The following is a 27,294-nucleotide window of genomic DNA, read 5'->3' as shown; positions in this document are numbered from 1 at the left end:
AGCAGAGAGGCTAATAAGTCCACAGAGGGAAAACAGGGAATAGCTGGACCTCAACTGTACTAAAAGGAAAAAAACCTTGAAAAGGGGGGGAGAAAGAGACTAAAATATATTAATCAGAAGGAATAGAGGCTACATGTAAGAAGGCAAAATTCAGGAAGAGAAGATAGAAATGAACAAGAGGGAAAGTGACACAAGGAGAACAGGATCAGAATAGCAGGGAGAGAGAGGGGTGAGACTATGTCTTGATTATATTTATACAATACACTTGGCAAACCCTTAATTGCTGCTAAGTTGTTAAATTATTCCTCTCTCTTGAGTATTGATCCAGAATTTTATTAGTGCACTGGGATCATATACATTGCAAAGTCCTAAACTGTGTGATAGCCTGGCTCAAGATTTAAGAGTACTTTATAACATCACTTCACCTACTTCCAATTTATTTTGGTACTCCTTATTTCAACTGTAACAAGCTTAGGATTTGTGAATATTAGCTACCATGCAGTTGCTAGAGCAAGAAATTTTGAGATTTTATGAAGTGCAGGTTCTGTCCTTAGTTCACGCTCTTGTGTCTTGGTGTTATGAAATCACTTCCCACCTTGAAAACAATGAGCAGGTGTGACAGGAGTTTTAAGGACTGTATGACATCTTCAGATTAGTTTCCTTTTTTTTCTTTTTTGCATCTGAAATGTCACACGTGCCTGCCTTCAAAGCCCCTCACATGAGAAGAGGACAGTACGTAAAGGCTACTTACTATATGAGGATTGCTCACTGTTTGACTTTCCTAAAACTCCTGTTGTTTCCATAACTGATTTTGGTTTTAAATCTTGTGTTTTTCTGAGAAGCACAAACCTCTGCTGTGAATAGAACATCCTCGTTCACACAAGTCAGAAAAACGCATTCCACCTTCCAACCCACCAGTTTGATTCTGATTCAATATGATAATCAGAATCTGAGCTCATATTCAGATCCTATAGTGATGACAGTCATGGGGAAAAAAGCCTCATGATTTCACATTAAATTAAGACAACAGAGGTCGTTGGTTGTTTTTGACAAGTGAAGTTGTTTATGTAGGGCAACAGCCTGTAAATACCCAGAGAGCTCTTGCACATTTTACAAAGCATTTTTACAGACACAATCGTGGATACAAACAAGAAGCTATAATGTTCTGTTCTGTTCTTAATAGTTGAGTAAGTTGCATGTATCTGCACTGAGTTCCACCTCGACATTGCAATGTAATCCTCCTGTCAGCTCCCCATCAGGAAGGGGTGAGTGTGTCGATTGTTGGTTATGGCTCTTTATACCGCTCTATGTCCAGTCCTGGAAACTATGCAAACATGTGCCGTTAGTCATATACATGGGGCTATTAACTTCTTTACAGTTAAGCACTGTTAAGGCTGAACTCATGGTCTGAGCAAGAACTAATTACCCTAAAAATTATGTAGCCAGAAACCTAATCTTTATCATGTTTTATATTTTAGGCGGCTGAGCTGGTAACCAGTGAGTTCTTTGAACAAGGAGACAGAGAAAGATCTGAACTCAAACTCACCCCTTCGGTAAGTTTTTATAACATCTGAAATAGTTACTAACTTGAATAGGGTAAGAAAATATAATTGGGTTCATTCAGAAAAATTTTGTATGTAAAGAAAAATTTTGGAATATATGAAGGCTCTGTCCAATAAGAACATGCATTTAGAGCCATATAGGGAAGTTCTTCATTCAACTCATTTCCTTTTGCATTGAGTCTTTTCTCCACTTTCTGTACCTATTCCTAAGGTTTTTCTAAGCAACAGATATTAGGTTTAATATACAGTATTCAAATAAAAAAATCATCAGCTACTTATGAAATCAAAATTGTCAGATCTACGTTATGCCACACCTAGCTGTTTTAATTGATGTATCAAATGCTGAAAAGCATTTCTATAGGTATATAACTAAATATAATACTGTGATTGAAAGAATAAATTGGTATTGAGTGGAATACAGGCAGATGGATATAAAGTGTCAAACAACAACTAAGAAAAAAGGTTCCATAAAGATTTTCAGTGAGCAATTTGAAGAGAAACTGTTACATAGGTTAAATACCTCAAAATGGTGACAAGCCATTATCTGGAGGCAACAGGAGAAGGGGAAAAGAAAGTATTCTAAAGAATTCAACTTAGAAGCCACTCACAAGTATGCTTATGCTTCCAGAAATACGAAAACCATTCCAGTGGTTCAGACTTGTTCTCACTTTGACAATACTCACACATGAGCCTGTGGTAATGGAATGAAGTCAATGAAGTTTAAGTTTGTAGTAAATAGTGGTCAGGTACAATAAATGGCTTTTCACTTAGTGTGCAGTCAAAGGTTGGGACATTAATGGATTTCTCCCCTATAGTAGTTGTGTGTGTACATCTTCTCAAAAAAAAAATGGTAGCTATAGCCCACAGTTCTGAGACCAAATCTAGGCCTGAAAAACTGCAATTGCCATTCCATAAAATATGGATATAATGTAACTACTCTTACATTTATTCAGTCCTAAAATTACATTTGGCCTTTTGAAGGCAACCGTGAGGCTGATGTGGCCCCCAGTGAAAATGTCTTTGACATCACTGCTCTAGAAGGTGAAGAAGGAAAGTAGGTTTTCTCAGGAGACATCAACTTGGCATATGCAGACAGTTTAAACAAAAAAAAAGGCATTCAGTAAATGGTGCAGATAGGTCACTAGAAAGAGGATTAAAATTCTGTAGGCAGAAAGCTGATGGACCCAAGTAATCTCAGACAGAGTATGGAGGAAACTCAACTCACATTCAGACTCTGCAGAACTCAGTTTCTTCCATCTCCTTTCAGCCAATAATTGAGGCTCTTAAACATCAGCTTTGACCTCTATAACTTCTTTGCTGGGGAGTGCAGTGAGCAGTGACTTAGGCTGCTTCTAGAGGGACAAACTGATAACTGCTCCCAAAATGAATCTGTTGGTTCCTCACCCTTTGGATTCACAGGCATGGCTGGTTCTGCAGAGGGGTCTGTAACTGGGAGGGAGGGAGCCCAGATCCATCACTGGTCATTTTGCAGAGCTGGAAAAGCCCATGTGAGAAAAGGGAAATTTCTGCTCCAAGGTATCTATTTTACATTTCTGCAGGAGGTTTCTTACCAGATCAGCTCCAACTGTGGAGCATTTACTTTACATCACAGGATTATAAAATTCAAATACGTTCAGCCTACAAATTTCAAAACAGAATTGAAAATAAACATTTTCTTTTTCATGCCAGACAAAGCAGTAGGAAAACTGCTGCAAAGATTGATTATGGTTTACAAAATGTTCTGGTTGTGACAATTTGATCATAGCTCCAAAGTGCTGGATGATGTGTCTGTAAAATACTCTAGTGTAATAAAGCATGACAGTTTTGTTCCCTTCTCAATTCAGGCCATTTTTGATCGGAACAGGAAAGATGAACTACCCAGGTTGCAGCTCGAGTGGATTGATAGCATCTGCATGCCATTGTATGAGGTAATTTTTACTTACTGTTCCAGTAGAGTCCAGAGAAGATTGTTCTTGCCTCTCTAGGGACAAAGAGTTAGCTTACATTGCAGCCTTGAAGGCTATTTGAATTCTTATCTCTGACCTTACCAAAAGCCTAAATTCTATGCAGAAATCTTCAGATTCACTAGAGGTGGTAATATGTGTAAACATAATTCCTCTCCAAGTTCTGAAAGCTGATACGGCAACTGTTTATTTTATCATGTTTGAGACAAACTGATTCTCATCATGGCACGGTGTGGAGTGCTCTGCAGAGAGGTGCTGCTCTCAAACCTGTCCGAGTAGCTGTGACCCAAAGGGAAGCTCAAGGCTGAGCCTTTGCACTTCCTTCTGGCTCTTTTCCAAACTGCTAAGGGGCACTCTAGGCCAAGCCTTCAAGGTCAGTGACAAACAACTTACAGTTTAACATGTGTACTGTTTAACCTGGAGTTTACTTATCTAATCATGATTCTACACAGACTGCTTGGGTGCTTGCTATAAGATGTATAAGCTCTCAGTTGCTACTATATTAAGACTATAGATGATCAGAATAATGCTTCTCTCTTTATGGATTAGATCAGCTTCAGAATTTGACTTGTGTAGCATAAGCTTCACCTTTTTAACTTTTTTCCTCTTATCTGTATAAAAAACAGAGCTATATGAGCAGGATGATAAATGGAAAATAACACTCTAGAAACTTAATCATCGATAACTGTGTCAGCCAGTCTTCCTCCTACTCACTGAAACCACACAGACTGCCTTAAGTCACTAAAGATTGCCAGTTTGGCCACTGATCTCTGAGAAAACATCGGGATGTTCTCACTTAGCTTTTTGGGGGAACTGCAACAAGTTCTCCCTGTTGCCACTGCATCCAAAACTGCCTCACATCTCCAAGCAGTGGTCAGTGGTCATAAAAAGCCAAGAGCTGGGAAGCAGGTACCAGCTCCCATGTTAACACTGAACTGATGAACTTGCGCCTAAAAGCAGCTTCCCTACAAAAATGGATTGGCAGTTCGCTTTCACTTTATAGACCAGATACATCACCAGTAGCATACGAGGTAAGAAGGATGATGTGCTTCCCCTGCCCTCTATACCTTGTGCCATCTGAGGCTGCCACTGTGGCAACAATGAAGTGACTGCCCAGCAGCAAAGGCAGCTCCTGTTGTGTGACATGGACAACTTGTGTGAACAGCAAGGTGGGATGCTGCTTTGCCAGCAGATTCTGCCCCTTTCTTAGGTCAGTCTTTGTCATGATGAAATAAACTAAAGCTACAGCTTCCAAACAATTAAGGCAAAGCAAGCACAGAAGAAGAATATAAACCTGTATTTTTTAAAATATCAAGATAATTTTGGACCATAGCAGGGGGAAGAACTGACCTTGGACAAAAACTCTTTAAAAATAATGTTCCTTTCAATATAATAGTTCATATTATACTAGAATGCATATTGTACCAGAATTCATGATTTGTAATAGCATCTGCAATACAAAAATGTACAATAAAGCAGGAAGAGTTGATAATCAGCTCATCCTCTGCATGAGAAGACTACATCTGAGCACTAAAGCTCTGGTTACTTAGCTCCATCTTAGCAGGAGATCTCTGAGGAATATATTCACATCTGATTTCCCTGCTTTCTGCTGTCTTTGCATCATGCTGTGCAGCTATTAGCCTGCTGCTCAACAACTTAAAAAAGAGACACCATCAAACCTGGAAGTCATAGCAGCACCAGCCTTAGGGGTAAACAGAAAACTTGATGTCATAGTATCACACTGCGGGAGATTCTCTCTTCAATGTGAAAGCCAAGTTTTAATTTTCATATCTAGCTTAATCAAACCTCAGTACACAGATCACATCAGCAGTGTATTCAGGCATTATATAAATCCTCCGTTTAGGGCTCGCTGAACACTACAACTATGGCCAAGTCCTAAATTTCTTTATTTTTTCTTTTCAAATACATTCTTTAAAATTCTAACCATTGTAATATGTTGTAGGGACTGCATGTAGGGATAGAATAGGTTACATCATTACAAATGCAACATGAAGAGGTGGAGTGGCAGCTGACAAATTAATAAAATCTTAACAGTCCTTATAGAGCTCACTAGCATAGTGCTAATAAAAAAGGTATGTTTGAAATAAACATTTTACACTCATTTTGATACTGAAATCACAACATTAAACCATGGAGTTTACCATGCTAGTGATTAGAAGTCCTGGATCCATGTGGGCAGATCCCAGCCTCCAGCACCCTGAAGGGAGCTCTGTGGGGAGTGCGTGTGTTTGCACCAACGCAGTTGCTACAGCAGGACCTAATGCTGTGTTCTGTTTTATTTGACACCCGCACAGTAGAGATGGTCCCAGCAACCATGGGAACGCTGGCAACTCCTGTTAAAGTGAGGAGATCACCAGAGCCACCTGAAATTTTCTTTGCTCAAAGTAGTTCCCCAGACTAGACTATTCTTGGCAGCCGTGAATGTCTGAAGTATGCAATACAGAAGGAACTTCACAGCCCAAATTTCCAGGAGGGGTCTGACGCCACCTCAGTGCCACTGACAGTACTATAACAAACCATATCTTCTCCACAGTCAAAGCTTATGAGCCAGGCTACATACCAGAGTGCCCACGAGGAATGTTCCATACTTAAAAACAATATATAAACTTTGCCAAGCATTTTAGAGAGTTATGGCTTTCCTAGCCTTATTTTTTTTGTCCATTGTGAAACATTCTTTGGGACTTGATCAGTCTTTTGGAGACATTTGGCTCTACCTCCTCCTTATGCATCTCCTCAGCTCTCTGCATTTCCTTAAGGCAGCTCAAGACAACCCACTTTGAGGTGCAGTTCTCCCAACTAAAGGATAATGAATCCCCTTTGTTGGGGGATGTGTGTCACATCTCTCTGCTTACCTGGCTAGAATTGTTTTCTGTGTTTGGCTCCTTTTTGTGAGAAGGTTTACAAGTGACTAGCAAATCCTCAAGATGTGTGCATGTTCTCTTAGTAATCCTCTTGGACTGTCCCTCGGAATGCCTGCTCAAACCAGAAGAAAGGTCAAAGATATACAAAACACACTATATCATAACCTAACATGGAGCTTGAAGCTAAATATAGATAAGTAATGACAGGTGGGGATAGAAAAAAAAAAAAAAAAAAGACAACACAGGAATTACACACAGCTAGATTTTCCATATGCAAGTGTCTAAATCCAAAACCTTTTTGTGTTTGCTCCATAAGCCTGACTCTGCTCTTGGAACAAGGTAACCACGGCTCTGCTCCCTTGTGCTCTCCCACATCTGCTGCTCAGTGTGGGAGTTAACCAACCTCCAATTTCAAAATACCTCAGTAATCAAACCTGATTCCTTCTCACTGTGGATCAAAGGTTTGTGAAGATAAAGGCTTCCCAATTTTTTGTTCATTGCTTTTTATTACACTTGGGACATTATAATTTTATTGAATTTACTTTTTTGTTACTGTAGTGATCACTGATCAGAGTATTTTTATGTGACAGTGGAGTTTGTGCCTTGAGTAGCAGAACAGCCATCCATTTCTCTGAAGCTCTGATTTTAGGGGCTTTAGTCACGCTTTACTGCATCACATTTGCTCTTCATTCAAAAATGCCAGCAAGAAAAGAGCTCATCAGTACAGATGAGAAACAAGGTTATGAGAATAATAATTTATAAGGAAAAATAAATGTTTTTGAACTGTAGAGCATTTAAAATCTACTAATGTAGCTTCAGTATGAAGTAATCATTTCCCTCCCCCCTTTGTTTTTGGTAGAATATTCTATAAAGGAGAAGCACGTGCAGCTAAAGCAGAAAAATCTAAGACAACCCACTAAAAATAAAGCACTGTGGCTACACTGACAGCTGTGTTCACCACATAAAGGATTCTGTACCTATTTGGTCATATATGCTCATGCAACAAGAAACAGAATTTTGATCGTTAAGACAAATTACCTCTCTGAGCCTCCAGTAAAGAGATGCTAAGAGTTTCAACATCAACAGCATTATCTTCTTGGCTCTGCGGTTTGTGTGTACCTAAGACAGGATCAGTCACAGATTTTTCCCAACTCAGATTAGATTTCTCTGCGGGGAGCAAACAAAGTGGGAGAGTGAAGATTTTATTCTTTTTAATCATTTTTTTTCTCACAAACAACATCAAAGCTTCAGTGATTCAGATCAAACAAAAGATGCCAACAGAAGCCCAGCTCTGTTCACAGCATTGTTAGGCAGAGACAGCAACACCATGAATAGCAGGGCCAAAGGCCATGCACTCTGCTGCTGGGCAGATAAATACAGAGTCAGGTAGTCAGTGACAATGACAGCAGCTATTTAAATTTAAGGGACATGTCTTTGTGGAAGATAAAGAAGCTCACAGCTTTTACAACTTATGCGTGCCTGAGATTGCCCTGCTCACCTCTACCTTGGTGCTCCATTGAACTGCTCCATTTTAGTGCTATTTTTAGTGCTATTCAAGATTTTCTTGGGTACTGAGAGCTTTAAACATATAATAGTATCTACAGCTGGGAATCTGCATTACTCCATCCAAGATTCTAGGGGGAATCTGGGAAGAGTAGAAACATTTATGTTTAGCCTAGCAAGTAATTTAAATGTTTTGAACGGAATGTGGAGGGACAGATTCCTTCTTTATCACATTGTCTGACGTACTTAGAAAGAAATCTAATCACTCTGTCTACAACTACACGAGCTCTGATATGCCTGTCTTCCTACAGAAGATAATATCTGGCCTTGTAATTAAATCTATCTTTAGATTATGATGATGTAGCTGCAAAAGCATCTATTCTGCTTGTAAGCATATACTAAAAGCACAGGGTATCATAAATGGTAGTGCCTCCACAAAACAGAGGAAAAAATAAACAGAAGTCTCCAATAACCATGGCTACCTCAGTGCTTTAACTTCTCCAGTTCCAGTTGACTTTGACACCTGAATTGAAAGTGCATGTGCAAAAACAGTGATTTTTTTTTTTTTTTTTTAAAGTCCATGCTCTAGTTATAATTACAAGGCAGGAGATTAAACTTTAATGGTCCTTTGCAGAGGAGGAAAAGGTGTGCTTTAAGAATCATGCTTACACTTGGCTTGATTCAGCCCTTCCTCGGGTACCCCTTCTATTCCTTTTCCTCATTCCTTCAATTACAATTTTGCATAAGGAAATATCGTATAAGAAATTCAGGGTTTGGATCACTCTACTTGTCCAAAATGGACTGTGTGGGATGGCTTCGTCCTCACTCAAGCAAGCATCACTGGATGAAGCCAAAACAATGATTGCTTCCTTCTGAAGTTTCTGTACTCTGAAAAACTTTAAAAATTCTTTAATAAGGAAGGGTTTATCTGCACAAACATTTTGGAAACAGCTTGTTTTACCACCATTCACCCATACCTGAGATTGTTGGTATGAAAGTCAGAGCACTGCTGTTCTATTTAAAGCTTGCAACTAGTCAGAGGGCAGGGATAGCACTGGGTAGTGAGCTGTTCACTGTGAGCAATATATAGACGTTCCCTGAAATACATTCACGAGTTGTTGAGAAGTGTTTTGACAAAAACAAACAAACAAACAAAAACAAAACAAAAAACAAAATAAACAAAACAAAAAACAAAACAAACAAAACAAAAAACCAAAAAGGGGAATCAAGATTAAGCTATTCGGGAAAAAATGTGTTCACAGGAAGCAATATGATCAGCTCTGTGCAATTCTCTTGAAATCAGCTTTTTCTTTGTAGTAGAAGAGGAGGGTAACTTTCAATAGATCCTAACAAATGGCATAAAGAGGCATGCTTTCGGCAAGGCTTATTTCTGACATTTGATTTGGACACAGAGAGTGAGAGATAATGCATCTATGCTTCCTGGGACTGCCGGTCTGACTTGGATTAGTAAGGCAGATAGGCTCAGGCTGCCGTATGTGATACACCATGGATTTAGGCTGCACAGACGTCAGCAGATCAAATTAACCCTACTTTGTGTTGAAATCCAGGGGGTAATTTTATCTAAGGAAGAGCAGGTGCAACCTGTTCTGCTGTGTTTGTAAGAAATTTGCTTCAGAGGAAACTTAATCAGGCCAAATGCCAGTACTGGGGGGAGTTGGTAGGAAGGATTACATTAGGAACAAGGGTTTGTCCCAGAGAAAGGAGATTTTGGCACTGCAGAAGGATCTTTCTGTAGCCTTGAAACAGGAGCTGAGCAGGTTCAGCTCCTTTGTTGCCTTGCTGCATGTCTATTAACGATGAACCTAAACGAGGCCACCCAGAATGAACTCTCTTGAGCTTTCAGAAAACTCAGATACTATGACTGTGTTACAACTTGCAGTAATGGAACAAGCATCAGCAAACTCTTTCTTACCTCACACCCTTAACCTAAGAGTCTCTTTTTTTCTGCTACTTTTGTATTAATAGAGAGAAAAGGTAAAGAAGAGCTATACAGGAAAGAAAAAACAGGAGAAGAAGAAAGAATGCTTTTATTTGCAATTCCCTTCCCAGTCAGTTGCTATTTCACAATGTAATAAGGAAAGCCATATCTTTAGTGGTTCCAAAACAAGAATTTTTTGTGTATGAGTATCATGAACACCTTTTTACAATGGGCACAAAGATCCTGATCCTCTTGTTTTGTGAGAGTTTTGGTTTTGGAAATGGACAGAACATTAGATTTGCTAGGATTTTTGTAGTGTGATGAGATACTGATGAAATGCACTACTAGAAACAATTTTAGGAAGTTACAAGTTTCTCCAAATTGCTTAGAAGAACAGACAACAGAAACAAGTACTTTTTCCCCTCAAACAAGAGTACTTCAACTTCTCCAAGAGTCAACTTACACCAAAAATGTCTCATCGGAAAGGGCAGGTCATCAAGAAAGATATTTGGGAGAAGACAGAAAACCCAACATTTGCCATTGACTTCAGTGAAGCTAGGATTCACTAAAAGGCTTTCAGTCTGATCTGAGAGAAAAAGTGACCAAAACATAACACTACAATTTCTGTTGATGTCTTATTTTGAATTATCTGCCCAATGTGTTGCGAAGGACATGCAGTGGTGTATGAAAATGTATATAAAGATCTGAGGAAGTAGATTGAAAAGCTGGCAGATAAGGTAGAAGAGACAGCCAATAGAGGGAACTCAAATTGTACAGCAAATCTGAAAGAAGATAAATGGATAATTTAACAGCCATTCAGTTTTCAAGAAAGACAAAGCACAAACTACATTGCATCAGAAAAGGACTAGAAGTGATGATGGATGAAACACTTCAAGTAAGTGTTTAACACAACAGAATCACAGTTGCCTGCAGAATTCCCAGCTGAGGGCAAATTCGAAGAACTAAATAAGGATATGAGACTGATACGGTTTGAGAAGTTTTTCAAAATCCATTTAATAGCAAGGCAGAAGACATTGATCAGCTGCTTGGTTAAAATGTCGAAAGGAAAAGAGTTAGAAACATTCTGTCTCTTGCATGCTTTAGATGTAGAATCAAAACCATAAACAGCAGAGCCAAATAACAAGTTGTTTATGAAGTAATAACTCTTTCTCCTCTGAGCAAACCCTTGGTTTCATGAAATTATTATGAACAGATGAATCATCTGCAACTACAGCAACACATCAGTTGAGCTACTTCTAGGTACCCAGTCCTTCAGTATTACTCTTTCCCTTTGACAGCACAGCATGCTTGATATTGGTCAGATCACACTTGGCTACCAGGAGCTCTGTATGTATTTTCATCCCTGAAGCATCTGGTACATTTGACCACTGAAGAATCCTACTTTATTATCATTCCTCTATAATGTGCATGTTTGCTTACAAAGGAGTACAGCACTATTCTTGCTAGTTTACTATCACCAGAAAGAAGCATAACGCTAATTCATAGTGGAAGAGCTGAACACTTGTGCATATACTAGATCCCTTTCCAGGCACAACTGACTTCCTTCCGCACTGCCAACAATTTCTACAGAGAAGATAAAAGAAACTCCTGTTTTCTATTAATATCAGAGAAGATAGTAATATATTCATCTAACCTAATTATGATTTTTAGGCATCAGAAAAAAACGCCCTGGCAGAAATATGAAAGTCATGCACTGATGCAGTATGTACTTGACAACCTGGACACCTCCTCAGTGAGCTCTAGAAGGAATAAAGAAGTTTCCTTCAACTATGAGGAGACTGCAGCAATTTATTTTTTTTTCCATTAATTCAGCCTCCTCCTAAATACAGTAATTTTTTTCTTTGGAACATAATGGTTAAATATGGCCCTGAATCAGTAAGGCAAATAGTTAATTCATATACGAACACAGTCAAAACTTCATAGAAGTTAATCCATAGATCTTCTCTGTATCGCTTTATCTTCTGTATTCTACCTGTAGAAGGTAGAACTCTAGCAGGGTTGTGGGTTGGGTTTTTTTTTTAGTACATGGGTGTATATACAGAAATGCTTTTGGATTTTCAAAACAACTTCCACCAAGTATTTATATTATGAAGATAAAATCTGTGGATGACTGCAGTACAGGTTCCCTTTTATCTGAACTAATCTGAAGTTCAAGGACTTTAAGACAGATGGCTCACCTTTGGCCTGTGTATCCTCATGTGAAAGCCACTTCAGCAAAACTCAGGAGTCCAATTCAGCTTTGCTGTAACTGGTCACGACTCTCTTGACTTCAGCAATGCTTCTTATGCTTACACCAGGTCTGAATTTATCCCTATGGCTTCTCGGTCACTAGTCCTCCCTTCCAACTCAGAAACTGCCTACATAATAAAAGTGATTCATTACAAACCACAGGGTTCCAAAGTAGAGCGAACACTGAGACCTATAACTTTTTGATATGTGCTCAGTCATAAAATTGAATTTATATGATCTTATTCCATAAACTCACTTTACAAATATTAGACCTGCAACCATACTTCTGTGAGCTGTAATTTTGTCAAAGCTCATAAGTTAGGCAAGGTCAGAATTGGTCAATATTTGAATGAGAATCTCAGGGGGTGGGGAAGAATATACTCTGAGGGTCCTGCAGTGTTTCTTAGTTAGGACTCACCATACTCCTCTTTAAAGGATTCGGTATTAGAATACAACAAAATGTTGTATTTGCTTTAGCAATAGTTTAGGCTCTGGCCACATCTGTGCTGCATCTTGGCTGTTTCAGATAACATGATTTCCCAGAGATGAAGGTGATCTAGCAGATGAAGTCCAATTCCACACCACCTAGGAGGCAGATCTACCAACAAATAGCTCCACTGCTACTCATTACCCTCTCCCAAAGGTGGTTGTTGCTACTTCTACTATTTCTGCATTCTCTAGGCTTTATATAGCAAAATATACCTAAGAAATAGCTCTCTATACCCAATGAAAAAACCCCCCAACATTCTCCCCTCCCTACCTTCTCTCACGAGTAGCTTCCTCTGAGTATCTCATGCTCTCGCTGTTTTGAGCCCGTTCTCCATGCAGCCCCTGCCCTCTCCCAGGTGTGCACAACAGAGCACTGAAGTGCATTTAACTTCTTCTTGTACTGGAAGAGCTTATCTGTAAGAGGAGCTATACCTTGTGAAGGTATGCTGTAGGCAGAGCTGTACATAGTCACAAAAGACACCTAAACTATTGAAGGAGGTAAGAAAAAGTCAGTGCTATACATCAACTTCCTGAAAACCAGTGTAGTCACAGACCTGAGGTGACACATGGATGCAGAAGGAAACTGCAAACCTCTCTGGCATTTCCTAACACAGCAGCACGCAGCAGCCAGCACGACCGCTGCCCTGGCACCCTTCAGCTCTGCGGCTAAGAACAACTTTTACAGCAAAGCGGATAAAACAGGAAAGATCACCATTCCAGCACCTCTTGCTGTGCAGCAAGGCAGCTACTGCAGTGGCAGGACAGCTGGGAGCACTGAGGTCCAGGCAGGGCTTCCCTCAGCCCCACCAAGGAAGGCTGAGGAAAAAGAGGTTTCTGGAGCTATGAGTTTATGTGGTGGGACCCCATGTCAGACAACTGCTGAAGACCAAGCCTCTTCCTACTAAAGCAAATAACCAATTGGGGGTTAAGAAGCTGGATATCAAATTAGATCACTAGCAAAGCCGTTCATATGAGTCATACATCAAAACCAGTGGCATGGCTGAGCAGTACATTAAGGCGTGGGGGAGGTTAGGCAATCAAATGGAAAGTAAAAAGTGCATCCAGAAGGTAGAAAACCCTGACAAGGCTACAGCCAAAATAAACTTAAATAGCTTTGGGAATAAATTGGTGGTTGAATCCTGATCATGAACAGGTGCTCTGAATGTAATTCAGTAAATGGTCGAGAGCCTGCCAGAAGGGAGAGAAATGTGTGGCTTTTGAGATAATTTCCCAGAAGCTTCATAAAAGAAAATTGATTACTGAGGTTTAATAATTAAAACAGGACCAGATATATAGTAATCAAATGAGGTTTTAATTACATCTCAAGCAGAAATAAAATCCAATTTGTGTACTTTGTATCAGAAAAGTCCTACTGAAATGCTTTGGTAGCAGGAAAAGATAAAATAAAAGCTAATTTCCATAGGAATTATGGTAGTTGGTTTAATTAAAAGAATAGATCAGAACGAAAGAGTCCCAAAGTGAAAGGATACTAAATACAGAAGCAGTGGTTTAAACATCAAATCAATGTCTGAGTAAAGACATTTTATAGACCAAGTGCAAAATCTGCACTGTCAAGTATCCCTAATCTAAATTAATGTGTAACAAAATAAAGTTGGTCAAAATTACACTATATATTTTAAGTATTCCATAGAATTAATTGATTGTGCTATGGTAAAACTGAATATTAAATAAATGGTTTGTTCTTTCTTAAATATTACTTTTAATTTATTTAATCAAAGTTAATGTTTTTAGTTAGCCATTCTTGTTATTTACGTGGTAACCTCTGCTGCACCTGGGTTACTAGACCCTGTAATATGCACTTAGGCATATATTTCTAAGAAATGTATGCCTGTACTTTTGGATTTAAAAGGTGTTTACAGCTCACACGATACAGTGATTACTGTAGAACCACGTGGGGGCTTCTTGAATCCATTCCCAGCCTACTTGGGCTTCTGGTCTCTGCCGCAGTGGATGCAAAGCTCGCTGCCCGAAGCGGCTCCCACTGTGCGCCAGGCCTGCAGGGCTGGCCCAGCAGCGGGTCATGCCCAGATCTCTCCATTTGCTCCCTGGCACTAGGACCAAAAACATCAGAGTCTCGTGGTCAGTCTTGGTAACAAAACAGTACAGAAAGGACACAGAGGTAGCCTAGAGCTGCGCACTGGTGCTGAGGCAGAGGCCACTGTCTCAATGCGCCCATTCTCCTCTACACTGCCTGCGGCAGGTACAGGCTGCTGGTACAGCACTCGAACAGGAACAGCCTGTACTGCATCTTGTGCTTATGGGTCCTGGAGCTGGCAGGGTGTGAATGCAGAATGCTGTCTTTGTGCTTAAAGTGTATATTGGAAAAATACTTCAGGAGAACTTTTTCAAGATTTAAGAAATAACCAGCAAGCTTAACTGCCAGTGGATGGATCCTGGGTTTGCACAGAAAGGATGTGCTAAGCTGCTGCCAAGAGTTGAATATCTAATGTGCTGCCTCTAGACACTGAGCAGCCAGTGGTAATGCAGATGCCAGTGATGGCAGCAGTGAGATTTTCAGGTGTTAATGGTGCATCACTGCCCCTCTGGTTTGGACTCCACCAAAAGCAGGTTTGGGGAATACACAATGATCTGAAATAAAGAGCTAAAAAAATTGGGGAGCTCAGTGATGGCATGGTGAAAGGAATGTCATAAATCCACATCCATTCTATCAAATGAATGACCATCACCAGTGAGCAAAACTATACGCAGAGACAGCAGTAACCTCTGCCTCTTACCCCAGGCACAAGGTTGCAAAATTATCTATCCAGTCTCTGCCATATTCTAAGGGAATAATTTCAAGTGGATTTGCTTCAAGTTCCACACAAATCAGCCACTTGTGATTTTTCAGAAGTGCTGAGCATTCATATTTCCTCCTGAAGTCAACTGAAATTGCAAGTTTTCAGCACATCTTAAAATCAGGCCATTAACCCTTAATTATCATATAATAGCTCAATTAAAAATCTACCAAGACTTACTTCAGTAGCTACCCAAGCTCCCATAGATTGCAGCCTAGCTATAAAAAATCCAGTTCTTCAGTGGTGTCTGGGCTCTGGGGACCATTTAAAGTGGTTGCTGTTAACCCTGCTATTTAAAACAAATGTTGAAAATTATCAAGTGCAAAGGTACCTGCTTCCCAACTCCTTTCTTTTCCTTCTAATTTTTTGCACTTTTAGAAGAACAGCTTTTGATCTCTCGTCTTTCATTATTTTTTTTATCTATCTTGCACCAACACCTTATTTCAAATGGCAAGTCTGTAGTTTCCATGCTAGCAGAGAAAACGCAATACCCAACCCTCAGCAAAACCCACTTCTTGCTCATCAAAAAAGCTGCAAACCAATACTCCTTCTCTGTCCTGAAAGGGCATATTTGATGACCACTAGGGAGGTAACTGGTTAATCATTCAGTTGCTGCTGTTAATTATGTTCTGTCTCTCTTCAACGTAGGGGAAAAAAAGTGAAGCACTCGTGGTCTTTTCACATAAACATTTGATACTAAAGGGGAAAGTAAAACAAACTTCTAGCAAAAGTGTGCAGCAATTATATAATTTGGGGGCTGATTCAAAGCCAGCTGAAATCAGATAGAAGATTCTTACCGGCTGCTGTGAGTTTTGGGCTGGGTTTGTAAAAAAGAGGTGATTTCAGCACAATCGAAAAAGAAAACTATTTTTTTCTTCATTTTGAGCACACAGAACTGGATTCTTTGCCAGCTTTGGAAAGCACAGTACTGTTGTAGTTTACTCATCTATAGGAAAGAAGAATCTGAAGGTTATTTCAGCTTTGCCCAACTTGTCATCCAAGCAGTGGAGCTCCTGCTCATGCAGATGCCAGCAAGCAGAGAGCCTCGGGCACTTGGGGGACGCCTAAGAGGACTATCTTTAAGGATTACAAGAATGCTAAAGTAGTTGAGCAGCAACTCTGCCACCTTATGTGCACTTTTTTGGCATTTTTGGTGGCTTACTTAATGCCTCAGGCAAAAGATAAGTTAGAGATCTCAATGGGAACACTAAGTTTTACATACACAGGGATCTAAAGCTGGTGGCGAGGAGGGTGGGGAGACGGCCCAGATTAAACTCTTTGTACCCTATTGCTCCCTGGACTGTCCATCAAAGGATATATTGTCAATATTTTTTCTCTCATCCCCCGCCCCTTTTTTTTAACTTCCAGTGTCTGGTGAAGCTGAATGTGAAACTGCAGCCTATGCTGGACTCAGTGGCAGTGAACAGAGGTAAATGGGAGGAGCTGCACCAAAAAAGACTTCCTTCTCAGGCAGACACCTCATCCTCCTTTTCCTCTAGCTTTACTATGTCTCTCAAAGACATAAATTAAGCCTGCAAATGTCAGTGTCGCTTTACAGTAAGAGCTGTCTGAAACGTTTTCACAAGCTTAGGCCCACCATTTTCTAAGAAATGCTTTCACAGACACGCTTAATTGATTGGATATTATCTTGACGGCAGCACATTTTGCTTTTACTGGGAGGTTTAGTGGGACTGAAAGGAAGGGCTTGCGGTGAGACTGCGCTGCTATCTGGAGCAACACGGAAGATTTAGCACAAGAAGCATTCATTCAGCTCCACTACATTTCAACTGCTGCTGTAAAAATCTGTAAAGCTGACAACAGACTGAAATATAAGAACTTACAGCTTAATAAAATTAATAATACAGAGCAGAACTGGGATGCAAGCTGGTCAATTCATATGCAAGAAGCTGCAGGAAAACAGAATAGTATGTAATTACATTGTTGTTTTGCATCTCTTCAGTAATGTTATGAATCAATTATGCCTGCTTTTGCGATGTTCCTCATTTTCCCCCCTCTTTTATGCCTGAATGTTCTGAAAAGCCTGCTTTGTATTCTAAAGAAGTATTTTTTTACAACAAAGCTTCTTAGTGATTGATCAGGGCCTTTAGAATTGCCTACCTTTGCTACATTTAAAAACAAACTTTATAATCTTTAAAAACACTAACCTGTCCCTGCTTCCCTGAAAAATTTATATTAACAATGCAGTAAATTTCTCAGCAAGGGGAAGTTTGCATAAATGCAAAATATTGCATGGTAATTTTAGAGGTTTTTTTCTTTTAAAAAATGCTCCTTTAACAAATTGATTTTTTTTTTCAATTACAGTGTCCCCTAAGGAAAAGATTAATGGTCTTTAATGAAAATAGAATACAAATTAAAAAAAAAAAAAAAAAAAAAGGTAAATCTGTTGCCCTGTGCTTCAGGTTTGTATTACATTGAAAGATGGAGCATGGGTAAGCCTTTTCAGTATAATTTCCAGTTGAAATTAATATCTTGAAATGGTAGAGAGGAAGACTATCATCATACTGGACTGACTACCTCTTAGTTCTCTTGCAGTTCTTTCAGTACAATTTGAGATGCTGTTATTAGAGCTAGCACAGCACTAGCCAAGGCTTACACGTAGACATCTGTGGTAGCGGTGTTCATAAAAATCTAATCAAACATGGTAAGTCACAAAACCAAATGTGTCTAGATCTGTGTGATGACACTAGTATTACCTGAGGGTTGGTCTCTCTGCATTGGTGCAAAGATCACTGGTGTAGCACAGCTGTGACCTGTGATTTGAGGGTACTCTGCTGCGTGATCAGACACAAGAGGAGTCATGTTGCAGGGCTCACATGAGTTCCCATTCATAGGAAAAAAAAAGCCTTTGTACTCCATGAAAAATGGGTTTCTAAATATAGGGTTGTCTGGCAGCAGAAATTAAAGCTGAATTCAGCTTAATTTTACACCTGTGCCAAACTCCATTTACGTCAGTGGAATTACCTTGACCTGGCACCGACTTGATGGAAATCAGAACCTGGCCCAGCTGACCAGATGCTAAAAACAGATTTCCTCCTTTCTAAGGAAAGTGAGTTGTTAGCGCCTCTAAAATGCTGACTACATCTATCCGACAATCAAACAGAAACAACAAATCTGCTGATCACTCATTTAAAAAACAAACAACCCCCCCCAAAACACCACACCCTCTTTGCTACTAATCACGTGTACAGGAGAATAGCTGGAAAATTCAGTACCATCACAAACCAATCTGTTAGTGCAACTGAACTCCATCACTGTCTCTAGCAGAAAGAAGCAGGGAAGGAGCAGAGATGCAGACTGCACAGCAGTGAACACATGCACCAAATGGAAATGTTTCTGCTATTATTTTACCACTTTTTCTTTTCCCTGAATAAAGACAGCTGCAGTATAGTAAGCAGCAAACTACATGAAGCTTACATCACCTACTTTATGGAAGAAACAGACACCAGGAACTGACATAGCACTGCTGGCAGGTACACACAGTTTTCCTGAATTTTGATATTGCATATTGCTAAGTATAATGTAATTTACAGAGCATATCTGACAGCACCCGCCAAGGTCTCCCCCATTTCCTCGCCTTTGGACTGGCCTCAGAGCTCTGTTGCCCACAGCAACACACATCGCAGGGATGGGGAGGCAGCACCGCTGCACCCTGACACACAGCTGGAGCTTCAACAATGTCAACCATCAATCAAGTGACCAACCGTAATTGCCTCCATCTATTTCTCCTGTCTTTCAGTATCTTTGCTATTGTCAGTCAAAATTCAGAAACTGCTGACTAATGTTATGGTTCTGTTCCTCCATCACAAGGAAGAAAATGAGAGAGCATGGCTAGATCTTTATCAAAATGTTCTCAAGCCAAATGAAGCAACCCTGCTGAAAACAGGGGGCACGGTGGTGCATGTCAGAACAGCATTGGGTCTCTCAAAGTGATAGAGCTCAACTTAGAAAACAACCAAACAAAAATCTTATACTTTTTTTTTAACACTTGGCTTAGGAATCAGCAAGAGACTTGCATTTTTGAGAGGAAGAAGATTCTTTATGGAAACATGCAGCAGAGTAAAGAAACATAGTCTAAATTTCTCATATCTTAAGATGGTGGAAAACACTTTTTAGCTAGTGCTTACAAGCTCGATTTAAATTCTTTCAGCTTTTTATTATTTCTGATAGGGAAACATTTTCCCAGTACTTCAGTCAGTTTTGCCAGCCTCCTCCAGGTGTCCTACTGACTAGTGCTAACTGCAGCCTGAATTGGGTCAGATTTCTTGTCTCACGAATCACAGGGCATGAGGTCTCACTTGATCAGCAGAAAATGCTTGGGAGAAGATCTGGGTCTTCATCCCCATCCTCAGAGACAGTTCAGGCCACACAGTAATTCCACTCAGGATTCCCACCTGTGAGTCTGCTTACCAAAATCAACCTTGCCTCACCACCAAAAAAAAACCCAAACCAAAACAGAAATGCCCTAGCATTGCAGAGGGTAATACTGCTTGGTTTGGAGCAGGCTTTTGAACTGTGGGTGCACCTTCTCCACCAGCCTGTGAGGAGTCACAAGGGTGGGCTTGTATCCTGCCCAAGCCCTTTACACGTGAGTACAGCCCCAATTTCTGCATGACACCTGGGAGAAACACAGACGTGACAGACTTTGGTGCAAGAGCTCAGGAGGGTCTTGTATGTGCATACTCCCGGATTAAAGCCCTCCCCTGCAACATGACACTGTGACAGCACCAGAAACCCAAACGCTGTTCAAGGTGAGGAGCACCTGGGGAAAAGGCTCTCCTGTGACTCAGACAGGAGACGGGTTTCCCACCTCCTGAAGTCCAAGAGGTGTCTTTGGCCGTAGTTCAATAGTCTAATCAGACAGTTTCCCCTAAAAATGTCCCATCATTTTGCCTTTCTCCCAGCCTGGGGCCTACAGGCAAAACAGAACTGCTTCAACAGAACCGGATGGAGATGCAGACACCTGCCTCTGTCAGAACACTCTGTAGCTCCCACTCCAAGCAGAACCACAAGGTTAGGCAGCAGCAGCAGCTCACAGAATTTTAAACTGAATTGCTACGTGTGGCAATTAGAGCCTGACCTCCCCCTGCAGCCCTGTCACAGCCAGACCCTGCCACTTGCAGCGCCAGGGATCTTGCTGACAAGGTCATGAGCATGTTTTGTGCCCCACAGAAAATAGCCATAGAGTAGAGGAGCATGTTTCATTTAGCTCAGGTATTCCTTAGGTGGTGTCCTTGGTACAGCAGCTGCATTTTTCTGGATTGGTGACCTTGCTAATTCCTCCTTCTTAGAGTGCACTGCAATCTCGCAACGTGCCTGTAGTTACCAACAAAGCCAATACTAGCATTCACAAACTATTGTTGAAAACTGCAACCAGCAGTGCCTAACATCATTTGTAATATTTAGACAAATTAATCCTAGTAGAAAAATAGGAGTGTTTCAGTCTACAGGCCAAATATTTATTTTCCCTTCATAAAATTAAAACCATTTTAGTTACTGATATATATCTTAGATTTTGATATATCGTTCATGCATTGTGTGAAATTTTAGAACAGATTTATTTCAAGGTTATGTAAAGCATATTAACAGAAATTTCCAATGCTGAGAGTGTTCTGGGAAAGAAAACATAGAGCAAGAAGGTTTTTTCTTTGCTTTGTCAAAGAAGCAGAAATTTTTTGAGAGTAAAATCATGTGAATGGTTTCTAACGTAACAGTGGAGTGGGATGTATAAATCAGCTGAAACGAGAGACTCCAGAAATTCCCATCACTTGAATGTTCCCGTATTGGAATACGTACTGTATACTGCTTGTTACCTTTACTTTCCTGGATTACCTTGTATTTAATTATTACCAATTCATAAGCACATTGGCCACCACATCTTACAGTTGTGAGGAAAATACCATTATAGGCTTCGAACCTTTGCCTATGAGAAACAACTGACAGAACAACAACAGAAATACTCTGTGGATGTTCCAATGCAAGCGAATCCTACAGGCTTTCAAAATGTGTAACTTAAGACTTCTACATCCTTCTCCTTTTTTTCCATTTTAAGACCATTACCCTAATTGTTTTGCTTTAATAGATCAAACAACACTGATTCAGATTTTTAAAGCATGTTTTTGAAATTAACAACTTGGTTTTGTCTCTCTAAAAAAAAAATAAATAAATAATTTTAATGGCTTCCTGTGGTTTTTCAGTATTTTTTTTTTCTTTGAAAGTACCCTGTTGGGATGAATCAGAGCTGCATCTATTGATCACTGAACTACGCAAACACAAGAGCATGGAAACGTGTGACTGAGCGGCCCACACAAGATTTTTGACACACGACCTTGCAGCACTCGCCCCTGGAAGCAATGGCAGCTTGGCTGGGTACACTTGGCCTTCGCCTGGAATGACCAGCAAGCGAGTCTGGCTGGTGACTTTAGCAGAGCTGTTTACACGTACAGCAATTATACCGATCGTATTATACAGTTTGTGACACTGGGCATGCCACTGTTCAGTAAACATACTGTGCAGAGAAAAAAATATCCCTCCAAAGAACAATTATGTCGTTGAAGTAGTTATGGAGAAGTGGGGTGTCGCTACTACGTTTTTAAAGCTGTAGAAAAGCTGGCAGATTGTGCTAAGGTACAATCAACCTCCCTCCCACCAGCTGTACCACAGTTTGGATCTTGGTAGGCTGCAGAGCGGATGTTTCACGTTCAAAAAGCCAAAGCCATCAATAAAATACTGGCCTGTGTTCCAGGACTGTGCGTTTAGCATCGGGCCTGCTTTTACACGACCACTCCCTGCTCAACAGAGCTACAGTCTATTACGGAAGTTTTAGATATACGTTAAAGGAGCTGGGAAAAAAAAAATCAGTGAGGTAATTTTGATTTTACTCGCAGTTCTTCCCAGCTGCCCAAGTCACCGTCCCACCGCCCGCACGCAGGCCGGGCCGGGTTCCAGGAGGCGCGGCCTGCGTAGGCCGACCCGACCGAACCCGTCACTGAGCGGCCCCACCAGCCGCTTCCGGGGCAGCGGCCCTCGCTGCGCCCTCACCCGCCCGCGTGGGAAGTACTTCCGCTCCGCGGCAGGCGTTGCCATGGCAGCGGGGTCCCGGCTTCCGCTGCCGGTGCGGCGGGGCCGTTGCCGTGGCAGCAGCGATGAGGCCGGAGCCGGTGCCCGACGGGCAGTACACGGCCGCGGTGTACGGGCTCATCGGCGGCGGGCGCTACGCGGAGGCGGTGTCACTGCTGAGCCGCGAGCTGCAGAAAAGCTGCCGCTCCCGGGGCGGCCTCTCCCTGCTGGGCTACTGCCATTACCAGCTGCAGGACTTCGCGGCGGCGGCCGAGTGCTACGAGCAGCTGGCGGCGCTGCACCCCGAGCTGGATGCCTACCGGCTCTACCAGGCGCAGGCCCTCTACAGGGCCGGCCTCTACGCCGAGGCCCTGCGGGCCGTCAGCCCGCTGCTGGACCTCCCCGCCTACCAGGGCCGGGCCCTGCGCCTCCAGGCCGCCATCCACTATGCCCAGGGTGACCTCCCGGCCGCCAAGAGCCTGGTGGAGGAGGCGCTGGCCGCCGCTGCGGATGGCGGCCCCGGAGCGACCGAGGACCCCTCGGAACGGGCTGACGCCGAAGTCAACCTGGGCTGCCTGCTGTACCAGCAGGGGCGGCACGAAGAGGCCAGCGTCAAGTTCGCTGGTGCCATGCAGGTGTTGGGTTATTGCCCTGAGCTGTCCTACAACATGGCTCTGTGCTGCTACGCAGCCAAGCAGTACGCCCCCGCCCTCAAACACATCTCTGATATCATAGAGCGTGGCATCCACCAGCACCCAGAGCTCAGCGTGGGCATGACCACCGAGGGCATCGATGTCCGCAGTGTGGGCAACACCCTGCTCCTGCACCGCACGGCCCTGGTGGAGACCTTCAACCTCAAAGCCGCCATTGAGTACCAGCTGCGCAACCTGAAAGCAGCCCAGGAGGCTCTCACGGACATGCCACCAAGGGCTGAAGAAGAGCTGGATCCGGTCACGCTGCACAACCAAGCACTAATGAACATGGACAGCCAGCCCACTGAAGGGTTTGAGAAGCTGCAGTTTCTTCTGCTGCAGAACCCCTGTCCACCAGAAACTTTTGGAAACTTGCTACTCCTCTATTGCAAGCATCAGTACTACGACCTGGCAGCTGATGTGCTGGCAGAGAATGCCCATCTGACCTACAAACTGCTCACGCCTTACTTGTACAACTTCCTGGATGCCATTATTACTTGTCAAACTGCCCCTGAGGAGGCTTTCCACAAGCTAGATGATTCAGCAGGGATGCTGACTGAGCAGCTGAGAAAACTCACAAAGCAGGTACAGGAAGCTAGGCAGAACTGGGATGATGAAGCTGTGCAAAAGGCAATTAATGAGTATGATGAGACCCTGGATAAATATATCCCTGTCTTGATGGCCCAGGCAAAGATCTACTGGGACATGAAGAATTACACAATGGTAGAAAAGATTTTTCGCAAATCGGTGGAATTCTGTAACGAACATGAAGTGTGGAAGCTCAACGTGGCTCACGTGCTCTTCATGCAAGACCACAAGCACAAAGAGGCTATTAGCTTCTATGAGCCAATAGTTAAAAAGCACTATGACAACATTCTCGATGTTAGTGCCATTGTGTTAGCCAACCTCTGTGTTTCCTACATCCTGACAAGCCAGAATGAAGATGCAGAGGAACTGATGAGGAAGATCGAGAAGGGAGAAGAGCAGCTGTCCTATGATCACCCTGATAAAAATACCTACCATCTTTGCATTGTCAATCTAGTCATTGGTACCCTCTACTGTGTGAAGGGAAACTATGACTTTGGTATTTCAAGAGTCATTAAAAGTCTGGAGCCATATAACAAAAAACTGAGCACTGATACATGGTATTACGCGAAACGGTGTTTCCTGTCCTTGCTGGAGAACATGTCCAAACACATGATCATGCTGCGGGACAGCGTTATTCAAGAGTGCGTTCAGTTTCTGAAGCAGTGTGAGCTGTATGGAAGAAACATCCCAGCTGTCATTGAGCAACCCCTTGAAGAGAAGAGGATGCACAGTGGGAAGAATACAGTTACCTATGAAGCCAGGCTTCTAAGGGCACTGCTGTATAAGATCAATGGGTGGACTGGGTAAATGGTGTTCCCCTACAGGAGAGACAAGAACTTTGTTTTTTCTTTTCTTGAGCTTGTGAGGCCATGCTCACCCTGGTAGTCCATTAGTGATATGGGGTTTTCTTGACTGCTTAGCTTTAATGATTTTATCCTGTATTTTAACAGCATTCAGTGAAAAATAGAACATTTGCATAAAATTAACATGTTCCAAATAACTAGGGGCATTTTCAGTAATCTGTCATGTTAAATACACCTTAAGATGTCTTGATCAAAAACTTTCATTACAGAAATACCATAGAGTTTTTACCTATAAAATACCTTATCCATCTGAAATTTTGACCAAGGTTCTTTTAAGTCATTGACAGTTGAAGATAATTTGTTGTTCATCTCTTCTAGCACAGAAACTGAAGAAACAGAATTGGTTTAATCCTCCAATCTGTACCTGTGCATGAAATGTTTTTTCTGCTTTTCTGAGGTATTTTTATTATGTTACAGCCTATGTTGATAGTATATTTAAACACAAAAAATGTCTTTAAAATAAAAAATCGGTCCTACAAAAATTAACATTGCCTTTTGCTAACTCAGTAATAACGCACAAGTATTCTGGCAAACTGTATACCTAATACAAGGACCAGGAATATATTCCAAGAAGGATATATCGGGATGGCATTTCAGTTCAGGTCTACCCTTGGTTATGAGTCAGAGACACTGCCCAGTACTGCCTCTTGGCTTCTGCACCCCCAGAGTCCCCACGCCTCTGCCATCCGAGCGGCAGCTGTTGCCCCACAGACACATTTGATAGCGAGCACACACTTGGTAACACAGCCTGGCCTGCCCCTTTAATCCAAATACCATTCTCAGAACATACCAGTCTCTGGTGAGAGACCTTGTGAATGTGAAATTATATTTTTTATCATATTTCTCAAAAAGCATGTAACTTCCATTTCCTGCGAGGCTTACATCTTCTACCAATCAATGGAAGAAATCTGCTTCTCAGTTTCCTCTTTATGCTACTGTTCCTGCGTTTCTCAACGCCTCTCTGAAACCCTGTTTATTTGCTTAAATCCTTTACTTGCCACGTCCATCACACTGGCATCAGACAGTGTATTTTCTCAGTAGTCTCCCATACCTTTTCAACCATATTACATGTTCCACAGCAAAGTGAGACCAAAATACCTCTCAATGTTATTGTGCAGTCTCGTTCTGTGCTCCTGGCTCCTCTCTTTCTTCTGTATTCTGCTTTCTGAAGCAAGGCATGACCTGAAGTTTTTTTTTAAATAAGGATCAAAGATCCATGGCTTTAACTCATTTCCTTACCTTTGATATGGGCTCCCTGAAGAGCTGTCACATGGAGAATTTTGTAATCGGGCTGCATGTCCCTCAAAATCCAGTGTCTATACTGTGGTTTACCTGGAAAGAAAGAGGACAGCATTTTTGAAAGTTGCTCTAGAATACTTAATCCTTCCAGAGATTAGTGTACACAAGGACTGAACAGGCCTGCAACTATTTCAACATGCAGAAAGTCAACTCCACTTCTCTGATAGGAGAGAAACCTGTCAGGACTGAGAATATCCTCTGTAGCTAAAGAAAACTGCTGTGGGTTAGGTAAAGTTACAGCTTACCCAAAACTTCCTATAACAGTAAAGTAAAAATAAATTTCACCGTGTTAAGAATGGGAAAATGTTTTAGAGAGGCTAGAGAGCAGGCAGGAGATGCAGCAAGGTGTCCCAGAGAGGCCTTCATAGCTCAGTACTAGCCCATAAAGCCCCCAATTATGGTGCTATTAAATATTGCCCACAAGTGCTTCCCCACAAGGAGGAGACCTGTGATTTCAAATCTTGTTCACCTCCATGAAGCACAGCAGCAGGCTGGAAAGTATGTTTCTAATTTACAGTGAAATTGTATTATATATTATGCAGCATAAACAGCATGACCTTTAAAAAAAAAGTTTTTAAAAATCACGCCACATAATGGCATCTGGAGTGCAGTAATGGGCAATGACTTCAGGAACATCAGCCCTTTATTTAATATTCATTGTGTGTATTCTGTAAAAGTCAGTGGACATTAAAAAAAAAAAAAAATCACGTAGCAGATTTGTGCCCGTGCAAATGTTGAATGCCCTCACATGGAGAGCAATTTAGAGACTTTTCCACGGCTGACTGTTCAGGGATGTTCACATGCTCTAGCGGTTTCCATACAACCAGTGCGTGACATTCATTAGGGCACTGCAGCCAGGATTAGCCGCGCTAAGCGCTTCATCTCTTTCTTGCCTCCCGTGGCACGCAGGGCTCCACCAGGAATAAGCGGAGGTGACAGGCTTGACTGGCTCTGGCACACACTGCCCCATCCTGCCAGCCACCGGGGAACGCACAGGGCCCTCGGCCGCAGGGTGGGACGGGAGAGCAGCCATGCTGCTGTGGGAAAAAGTCCCCATAAAAGGACACAGATTCGTGTAAGATCGGACTGTTTTAGAAAATACAGCTAGAGGGCAGTCAGCATGTCTGGAATTTGCGTCATCCTGTTGCAACAGTTCAGACATACAAAAAAAAAACCAACCAAAAGCAAAACAACCCGATCAAAAAAAACGAACGAAACCAAACAAAAATACCGAACACAGAAACCCCCAGGGGAAATGGGTTTCTGCACAGACTGGGTGATGCTGAACACCATGACCCCGATGCAGAGAGGCCCCTGCTGCTGAGAGGAGAGGGAGAAGCAGCAGAGCTGAGACACAACAGGAGGAGACC

The 27,294-nt window shown here is 41.8% G+C and overlaps 2 protein-coding genes and 1 long non-coding RNA gene across 6 annotated transcripts in view; 2 read left to right on the top strand and 1 right to left on the bottom strand.

Annotated features, from left to right (window-relative positions):
* Positions 1-17,799, top strand: part of PDE11A (phosphodiesterase 11A) — a 133,797-nt gene extending 115,998 nt beyond the window's left edge. For all 3 annotated transcript variants that reach the window (XM_065069785.1, XM_065069784.1, XM_065069786.1), the window contains 3 exons: positions 1,479-1,553; positions 3,407-3,490; positions 16,774-17,799. In XM_065069785.1, the coding sequence (XP_064925857.1) occupies positions 1,479-1,553; positions 3,407-3,490; positions 16,774-16,935 (321 nt within the window). In that variant the 3' untranslated portion in view covers positions 16,936-17,799. The remainder of the gene's footprint in view (positions 1-1,478; positions 1,554-3,406; positions 3,491-16,773) is intronic.
* On the bottom strand, positions 1,041-27,277 carry LOC110364300 (uncharacterized). 2 transcript variants are annotated; one of them, XR_010473879.1, is made up of 4 exons: positions 25,865-27,277; positions 7,447-7,575; positions 6,400-6,520; positions 1,041-1,324 (listed from the first exon to the last, which is right to left on the bottom strand). It is a non-coding gene; the product is annotated as an uncharacterized LOC110364300 (long non-coding RNA). The 2 variants fall into 2 exon arrangements; XR_010473880.1 differs by lacking the exon at positions 25,865-27,277 and adding an exon at positions 12,049-12,237.
* LOC102090598 (intraflagellar transport protein 70B) lies at positions 22,506-25,111 on the top strand. Its single transcript, XM_021297810.2, has one exon. The coding sequence runs from the start codon at positions 22,569-22,571 to the stop codon at positions 24,567-24,569; it is 2,001 nt and encodes a 666-aa protein (XP_021153485.2). The 5' UTR covers positions 22,506-22,568; the 3' UTR covers positions 24,570-25,111.
* Positions 27,278-27,294: the final 17 nt, after the last annotated feature.

The sequence above is a fragment of the Columba livia genome, chromosome 7, assembly GCF_036013475.1.
Source record: "Columba livia isolate bColLiv1 breed racing homer chromosome 7, bColLiv1.pat.W.v2, whole genome shotgun sequence".
Taxonomy (NCBI): Eukaryota; Metazoa; Chordata; class Aves; order Columbiformes; family Columbidae; genus Columba; species Columba livia.
Note: the sequence above shows the minus strand (reverse complement) of the source record. Positions and strands in the feature narration are given on the sequence as shown.